The 9793-nt window shown below is 38.3% G+C and overlaps 1 protein-coding gene across 4 annotated transcripts in view; it reads right to left on the bottom strand.

The window, feature by feature from the left end:
- Positions 1-801: 801 nt before the first annotated feature.
- LOC111866655 (protein IWS1 homolog) overlaps positions 802-9793 on the bottom strand; it is a 51503-nt gene continuing 42511 nt past the window's right edge. For all 4 annotated transcript variants that reach the window (XM_023855817.2, XM_023855819.2, XM_023855820.2 and 1 more), the window contains 3 exons: positions 4613-4745; positions 3546-3657; positions 802-1184 (listed from right to left, as the gene is read on the bottom strand). In XM_023855817.2, the coding sequence (XP_023711585.1) occupies positions 1062-1184; positions 3546-3657; positions 4613-4745 (368 nt within the window). In that variant the 3' untranslated portion in view covers positions 802-1061. The remainder of the gene's footprint in view (positions 1185-3545; positions 3658-4612; positions 4746-9793) is intronic.

The following is a 9793-nucleotide window of genomic DNA, read 5'->3' as shown; positions in this document are numbered from 1 at the left end:
ATCACTATTTTGCGAGTATTACTAACAGGTGAAAGTGTTGCTTTGTCAATCAACATAATTTATTTGATTTAGCTGGAAACCCCCCTCCCCCAAAATGATTCTTCAATTGCATGAGGCAAATATCGTCAGTGGCGTTTCTTGGGGAAGGCCAAGTTCATCTGGGGCCCAACTGAGTCAACTGGAGGTGAAACATTCACAATACTGGTCAACCAAAGGGAAACAGAGACGTCATGTGTGTTCTCAAAATAAGAAAAGCAGGAGCGCCCTTTTCTATTGTTAAGAAGTGTGATGGTGGGCTGTGTGTCATGGACTGCTTCAAGATATGGCACAAGCGCGTCAGAATGTGAGGTATCGTAAACTGTGAAGTGACGCAGTTCAAACTTGTGTAGTCTGAAGAAAATATTATTATATATATATATATATATATATATATAGTGTGATTATATTTACAAAATCACCATGTCTCAAGACTGAAGAAAAAACTATGGGTAAGTTCTTTGGAATTTCATAACATATATACTAAAGATTATATTTTGCATTTCATGACAAAATAATCATAGTTAATCTTCATTTGTAAAATCGCTCTTTTGTGTATATGTAGGAAATTTTATTGTCTTTCAGGTTGTTTTCAGTTCATATTTCTATGTTGTACAGAACAGAAAAATGTAGTTTTTTCTGAAAGTCTGCAATGTTAAAGACTTAGGGCCATTTAAGTTCCAGCCACAGAGGGCTGCTGGCAATTTAAAAGTCCATACGTTAGAAGTTAAGGAAACCAGGTTAAATTTCAGCACACTATACAAATTTCCATCATTTCAAAATACACTTTATTTAAACTTCCGAAATACTGAATTAATGGCAAACAGTGATATGCTTGTAAAGCATTTGCCTACGCAATTAATGTAAGACATTTGGATTCTATATTAAACTGCTAGAAAGCAGCATGTCCTGCTGATGTACTACACTGTAGATTACAAATGTACTCTAGTTTCAAATGTAATACAGCAAAACAAAATTACAATTCTCACATAGAGTTTTTAAAATATTTACAATGGCTGTACTCCTCAAAGAGCCATGTTGCGGCCTTCAATTGATATTGTTACAGCTCGCCTTGCCTGTTTCATGCGTTTGCTGTCCATGTAGTTCTTCATGTGCTTCTCAAAACGATTCATCTGCTTCTTTGTTGACTGAAATAACATACCATATATATACCCATTCAAATCTCAAAATTCTTCAGCTGTTAGGTGTATGATCTGTATCCATCTTGAAGTGAATTTATTGTTTCATCTGAGCCTTACATTAAACATTATTTTCACAACAATACGTGGTCTGTTCAAAAAGTTTCTGAACTTTTGAAACAGTATGCCAACTCAACATCTTAGCAACATCGGGTAAGTTGTGCTGCTTAGTGGCATGCTTCCTAACTATCATCTTTTTTGCCTCATCCTGCTGTGATCAGCCATCGCCCTATAGCTCTTTGTTCACATTCACGTGTCTTCCGATATTCAAGAGGGTTGATATTCAGGAGCACTGTATTAACATTAAATACTGCTTTAAACTACAGAAAACATTTATGGAGACTCATGAAATGATTAAAAACGTTCATGGTGATCAGTGCATGAGCCATACATGTTGTAAGAATTGTTCAGGAGATTTAAGGATGGTCAGCAGTCAACATGATGAGCCACTTTTGGGATGGCCGTCAATGCCATGCGTTGATGCTCATGTTGTGCAAGTTCATGAAATTGTGCTTTCTAATTATCATTTGACAGTGTGGGAAATAGCAGAAGAGTGCAACGTATCGATTGGATCATGTCATGACATTCTTACTACACAATCAGAAATGTATCAGGTAGTTTCAAAGTTTATTCCACAACTTCTGACATAGGATCAGAGAGACAACTGTGTTGCCATCTGTCAGGAACTTTTGGATTACACTAGTGAGGATTAAAACTTCTTGAAAAGAATTGTAACCAGTGATGAAACATGGGTTTATGGATATGATGTGGAAATAAAAAAGCAGTCTTCACAGTGGGTTGCAAAAAAATTCTCTAAGACCGAAAAAGGTCAGGTCAGGTCAGGTAGAACATGGATGTTGATGGTATTTTATATCAAGGCTGTTGTGCATCATGAATTCTTATGTCACAGAGGCAAACAGTGAATCACTGGTATTATCTCAAAGTGCTTAAACGTCTAAGAGAAAATTTCAGGAGAAAAAGACCTCAGCTGTGGAGAAACAACTCTTGGTTCTTCCATCATGACAATGTGCCAGCTCATGAATCGCTACTGATTTGTGTCTTTGGCCAACACAAACACAACCGTGCTTCCTCAGCCACCCTACTCACCTGACCTGGCTCTGGCAGACTTCTTCCTATTTCCCAAACTGAAATCAACTTTGAAAGGATGACAATTTCAGACAATTCAAGAGATTACAGAATATTCACAGCTGGAGCTACACACGATTCCCAAAAAAGGCACACCAGGACTGTTTCCAGAAGTGGCAATGGCACTGGGGATGGTACACCAATCCAGGAGGGGAGTACTTTGAAGGTGATAACCATCACTCAGTTGCAGGCATGTCCAAAAGAATCATAAAAAAATAGTTCTGTGACTTTCTGAATAGACCATGTATTTAAATCCACACTCCTGTAGTTGTTCAGCTGGTCCAATCACAGCAGTAAACTTGATTATTCCTGACACTCAAGTATCAGAATGTAATACAGTTGGCTGTTCTCAGGGCAAATAGAGGTACAGGTTCTGTTGCATTGTACAGTAATCATTTTTTTTCTTTCTAGTACATTTAAGAATTATTTCTGTAAGCTGTCAGGCAGTCACAATAGCATCCTCTCCTAACAACACTCCTATACAGAGTCAATAGTCCTGTTAATGTCCGGTGTGCTTAACACCAATCATAAATCATCTTTACTGACAAACTGGAATTTTGAAAACTGATATGGAAGAGAACAAATACAGTCAGTAAATCCTTAAAACTCCCATGGTTGAACAATTCTAATACTGATTCCTGAAACACTTCCACTAAACATCTTATTCCTGCTCCCTTGTTTATTCTCTCTCTCATGGTTATTCAAGTTGCGCCAACTCTTGAGTTTGTTCAATGTGCAGGTATGACCTCTGCCATCTCATGTGTGTTCCTCACACTATAATTCATTTACATGCCTTTTCAACATTTGTATTTTAGGGCAAAACTGGAAGAATATTAACATAAATATAATTCCCCAAGCTGATATTATCTGCCCAGGAGCGGTTGTGAGCCTGGTATCGATATTTCTGCTTTATATGTTAATACTACTGTGGAAACCCTATATCCCTTTCTTTTACTGCTTGATAATATTGATGTTACTTCATTTTCTATTGATGTATTTATTCATATAGCTGTTTTCCAAATCACTAAAAATGTTGCCCTGGCACTACCACTGAATATGAATATCTGACATGGAATGGAGTCAGGTGGGCTGTCAAGAACAGTGCGGTGATGGTGGATACGTACTTTTGCTATATAACAATGTCTGATCAGAAATATCACTCACCCTGCTGATGTCTGTTTCATTCTCCCATTTGGGTCGTACCACGTAATCCTTGTTAGAAGGTCGTGGGACACGGGCCCTTGCCACCCAGCCCTTGTCTCCTGGACGCAGTGGCCTGGAACAATACACAGTACTATAAAAATACTGGATCGGTGGTCCTACTTCATTTCCTCTGGGATGTTCAAATTAAATTAAAACAAAAGAAGTGACTGTGATCATTTCTATTCAATTCAATACTACATTTTAAATTATTTCAATTACAGATGTCTTACCCTGCCTTTATTTCTTGTAACAATTTACAGAATCGGACTATATTTGTATGAACATAATGAACACCATGAAGTTTATTATCAGCTCTTCTCACTGTACAGCTTCTTTCCCATAAATGCAATAAATGATAATACACTGCATACTCATTAAATACAACCATTTATGAATAATGTCTCACTAATTATCCACAATACTGCATTAATATAGCCGTTCACTTGAGGCAAGTGGGTCTCAGTTTGAGGAACCAAAAAGACACAGCAGTTTCAAAGCTTGCTTTCAATTCAACAGTAAAGGAAACTATGAGAAATAAATTTAACGTCCTTTTGTGGTTAACTGGCCCTGAGCCCAACCTAGGGTTCCAACAGAATGGATTCTCATATAATAATCTCCAGATCATATTTCAATAACTTCTTTGCCTTCCAGTGCCATGCAGCCTTTCTTTAACACTTCGCATGTTTTTTCCTGACATGTTTAACATCACTGCTTGACTTGGGGAGATCTATGTTGAACACATGAAACTTCTAACTGGTTCTATCCTACTGCTAGCCCTTCTGATGCCACCAATTGAATCATGTTTAGACAGCGACTACTGTTACTCATCACTAAATTGGTGGAGAATTTGGACTCTCAGTCTCAGAGGACTGTTTAGTAGAATATTCTAAATATGAAGTTTGATTCTCCACCTCATACAGCCATAATACAAAGGAATAAGGAATACTACTTATTGGAAAATCCACTCTACACTAAAGAGATATTACAAGGTTAACACAAGACATAATGACTGTCAGTCCTGCACTTACTTGCCATCTGCCTCTCCAGATGTCAGAACCTTAGTGATATCCTGTTTGGCCTGACGCTCCTCCTCATCTGAGGTGCATCGCTTCTTTGGCATCTGCTCCAAATCACGCTGCACCCTCTCCTCTTTGGTCATAGCTGCAACAATCCAATGTATTTCTCAAGCTCCAAAACACAGCACTTAACAAGGATCCAGATAATGCACTTTCATACCACATGGCAAACATCTAAAATAAACGTGCTGGAAGATCAGTTATTTGCTGTCAAATTCACTCACTGGTACCTCAGCAGTGAAAGAGAATACAAATGGCAATGTCAGGTCTTTCATTCATACCAGATACTCTTTGTTAGGGATGTGTGAAGAGTTTGAAATTCAAACTGCTTGTGAACTTCAAAAAAAGGTTGGTTAAATTGGTTAAATAAGTCAACCACGAAAACAAATTTATTGTGAAAGGCTACAAAAACATGTCAGCTGTTTTTCCGTTATCTAACAAGCACATTACTTCATGAATTATCCAAAAGATAGCATCCAACATCAATTCTGATGCAAATTAAATTATTATATCATGTTTGTGCATGAGTGGCATGAGCAGAAGTACAAGACAAACTATTGTATAAAATTAGGGACCATGTTCCATCAATATAAATTGAGAAAAATAATCATAAAAGCATTACATATTCTGTGCTGCACTTAAAAAACAGCTACCATAGTTTTCCGAATACACCCTGCACTTTTCAAAACTGAAAAAATAAATTTAATTTGAAGAAATAGATGAATCACTTAAGTGCTACATATTCTGTGCTGCACCTAGCAAAGAGCTACCACATTTTCTTGCACAACATAGACAGCAATACAGAAAGAAAAATATGAAGAAATGGAAAGGAAATTAAAAGGTTCTGCAGCTTATCTGTGATGAGAATTACAACACCACTCACAACAAGCTCCATCTAAACTTTCACACAACTACATATCCCCAGTGCACAAGCAGACAATCTCTGAGAAATGTGCATGTTCTGCTGGTACTATAGGCGTGCATCTTTTGTGGTTACTGCCAAAGTCAGAAACTGGGCTGCTGGCAGAGAATATGATACATGGATCAGGCAGTTTTGGTATGGTATCAACTGAAATGTGCCAGTTAATGGCCTTAGCATGTGTGACAGAATGTGGAGTCCAATGTTTCTACGCAAGCATGAAAGAGATGAAGCTTTCTTTTGGATAATATTATTTGTGTACTAGAAAAAGGTCTCTCCCAGCTCTACCACATTGTGTAATGTAAAAGGCTGTAACAAAAATAAATGAAGAACATCGTATTTCAATTTTTGACAATAAGTATCATGCACATTTATACTAGGCACCCACCCAGCCTCCTATCCACGGGTACTAGGGGCTCTTCCTCTGGAGTGTAAAGCGGCCAGGGCGTGAAGCTGACCACTCACCTGCACCCAGTGCTGAGACCAAGAATGGTGGAGCTATCCCGCCACTCTCCCATATGTCTATGTGTCGTGGTGCTTAATTAATTAATTAAGCACAAGGATAATTTGACCTTTTTATATATTTAAAAAAATTGCATGAACTTATTTTTCTGTTAAAATATGAGCTGTCCTGCTCATTTAAGAATGTAAGGTATTTGAGAAAATATGATAATCAGTTCCAACTGAAGATCAGAATGCTTTTGACTTTAAAAGTGTTTCTGATTTTTCCATGACTTGGTTGAACTGAATAATCTTATGAAATCTACATGTACAAAAATGTTCCCAGTTATACCACATCTCTTGTTTTAGGCATAATCTTCTAATCTTCAAGATGTCAACATCTTTGACTTCTTCATATCCACACTGTGTCCAGTATGTTTTGCATATTTTGAGCTGACTATAAGAACACAGCATTCAAATACATGCTAAAAAGAACAGACAACATACCACCTCACAATGCAGAAAAATTAAGGAATGGTGTAGAAAACAGGAAACCAACATAAAACTGAGAAGGGGAAATAACAAAGAGACAAAATCAGTCTCTTTATGGTTCATATATTATGGAAGTCAGATGACGATAATAACAAAGATATTCAGGAACACCAATCTAAAATCAGCATACACAGTAAACAACATTACACAGGAAAAAACAGATATAACACAGGAGAAGGATGACAAATAGAAGCAAAATGGGATACACAAACTTAACACATTAGATCTGGCATTGGTAATACTAAGACTCCCCATGCCTCACTCATTCACCAAAATACCAGTAGTTGTAATGTCAATCCTAATTTTAAGAATCTGCAGTAAGAAAAAACCAACACCACCACTGAGTTTTTACCAATTGACAGCCCCAAGTCTGTAGTTTAATTCTCATACAATAGGGGTCACATTACTATATCATCATGATGTAATGACATCTAAGGTAAATACCTATAGTTTCATAACAATGCTTCAATTCCTACATGAATTTACCTCTCTATGCTTTGCTTTCAACTAGCCACAACTTATAAGGCCGGCCAAGGAATTACTACTGTGACAGTACTGTAATTAGACAATCACGTGTCTGAATGATGAATCCAGTTCAGTTTAGTCTGGCCAATGGTTTGTACTTCTTGTCTTCCCTAATTTTTAGTTCCTGAATGGGATTAGGCCTGGTTCAAAATGCTCTTGCTTCAAAGCAAATAATAGGAGCTGAAAGTTTCAGATGCCAAGGTCACTGAACATTGCCAAAGAGGCAAACATTTCTCAATAAATCCACTGTTTTTCTAGCAGTACTGGCAGTAGTGCCCATAATCCCATATCCTAAATCTTCAGGCAAAATGTGACAAATGCTTCTGTCTTGATAAGTTTAAGGTCGATGCATGTCTTAATGTAGCACACTTTTTACTTTACCTCACTGTTTCCATGGATTCTGGGATGCAAGCAGTACATCCACTACCAGAAAATGAAGGCCTTATACTATCTGTTATGGTAAACTTGTTAAACTGAAAACTGTGTTTCGTGAAGGAACATAACCATACCTATTAACATTAAACCCATCACAAATTTGACAGTGTGTAGTGGTAACTGATTCTGTTTCAATATACGCAGTTAGTGTAAACAAGTGCATGTTTTCTGGCAAGCTGTCAATGTCTGACTAAACTGCAGTGTTCAGGGTCAACAGAGGTGAGCCATAGATCCACACCACTGTACTTCCCCAACCTTACATCATCACCAAACTCACCAGATTCCACTGCCAGACATTGCACATGTGACAAATTCACATTTGTATGTAACAGAAACTGATAAAATTTATGATTTTATCCCATAATTCTGTAAACCCTCCAGCAACGAATATCTGACACTGAAATGGCATTTCAACAGTGCCGGTAAGTGTTAAATGTCACTGATGCAACAAAATATATAAAAGACAAACTGGGAGAAATTTCAAGGAAAGATACAAGGAACACAGTAATAACATCAGACACAATAAGGACAACTGAAAGTATGCAGTACACCCAGAATACTCAGCATAAATATATAAAACTGAAGAACTTATGGACATCTTGAAGAATATACCTAAAGAGGTGCAGATAATATGGATACAGTGGAACCTCGCTTAACGAGCATAATTTGTTCCAGAATTTTACTCGTAATGCAATACACTCATTAGGCAAAACAATTTTTCCCATATAAATTAATGTAAAATATTGTGACATGTTGATCCCTACCGCCCCAGCTCCACGTAGCGGTAACTTAGCGCTCGCGTGATAGGCGAGTAATCACCCCGCAATGCGCAACGCGCGGTGACGTCACGAGCGGAGCCGAAGATAGCCGAGCCCCATAACCTGGTAACTATGCAATGCTAATCAACAGCGGTGACGTCACACTAGCAACAGTGTCCTAGGCTATACGCCACGTCACACTAGCAACAGTGCAAGGCTATATAAGTGGACTCCACAGCAGCTACGAGTCGAGTTGTGCTGGGTCGGTCAGCGAGTCCTGGAGCTACCGCCGAGTTAGCCAGCAACTAGTCAGTTCTAATGTGGCTACCAGAGAGTTCTACTGTAGCAGCCGCCTAACACAGTTATAATGTGGACATCGCTGAGTTAAGTAGTCGACGAGCGAGTGTGTTATCAACAGTTCTCCAGTCAGCCGACTATAGTGGAGTATAACAACCGTCGCGGAAAGAAGATCCGGACGTGAGTGTGATTGTGTAATTGGGAGCGTGTGATACAGTGATACCTAGCTCCCATACTGTATACGTGTAGACTACTGAAGACAGAGTGAACTGATTTGCGCATAGGGTTATAAAGTGTGAAACCCCACAACTGTGTGATAAGTCATTGTAGCCGTTATTTGTAGATTGTTAAATAAACCAATTAACCATCTCTACGGCGTCTTCAGTAACCAAACACGTTACACTGGTGTCAGAAGTGGGATCAGTAACGCAAAACACGTTACAATATGATAATGCGTTCCATGCCAAAAAAAATATTCAAAAAATGTTATGTATAACGTTTATTCAAAGAAAATTATACATACATTGTTAAGGAGCGTGAATCATCTTCATCTTTTCTTCTGTGCGGAATGAACTATCTTGAGGATAGTGCAAATCGTTGATGTAGACCGACTGTATGTGCGTGCTTCATCTGCCACGCTCACACCTCGTTCTCACTTTTCAATGATTTCACATTTCATTTCTATGGTTATTTTTATTCTCTTATGGCTGTTGTTTTGCGACTTTTTCTTCGGGGACATTTTTGCAAGGGTTATTAACCGTTCAGCGTGGTTTGACGTGTATGTTTCGTCAGGTATTTAAATCGTCTGCGGGGGTTCGACGTCTATGTTTTGTCCAGCTGCACACCTATGTTTTAACGCCCATAATAATTGATGGTTTTGCTGTAGATTGTTAGATTTTTCGCCGCCCTGTTGTCAGCAGAACAGAGTATAATAAGCCACGAGTTTAGCTGCGCTAAGTCATCGTTACATATGCCTGTCTTGCAGCAAAGTTCCTGTTGCTCTTGCGAGCGGTTTCCTCGTTCAAGCTGTTATGAATGGCGTGTTTTCTTTGCTATGAAGTTATAAACAGCAGAGACGTGATATGTGCTGTGTTTATAATATCATATTGCCCTGAGCTGGCCACACTAACACACTCAATTGGAATTCTTAGAAGAGGGATGTCCAAAAATTTATTCTTGCAAGATCGATTGATTTCGCACAGTACA

The sequence above is a fragment of the Cryptotermes secundus genome, unplaced genomic scaffold (assembly GCF_002891405.2).
Source record: "Cryptotermes secundus unplaced genomic scaffold, Csec_1.0 scaffold1755, whole genome shotgun sequence".
NCBI lineage: Eukaryota > Metazoa > Arthropoda > Insecta > Blattodea > Kalotermitidae > Cryptotermes > Cryptotermes secundus.
The sequence above is the reverse complement of the archived record's forward strand: the minus strand, read 5'-3'. Positions and strand labels throughout refer to the sequence as shown.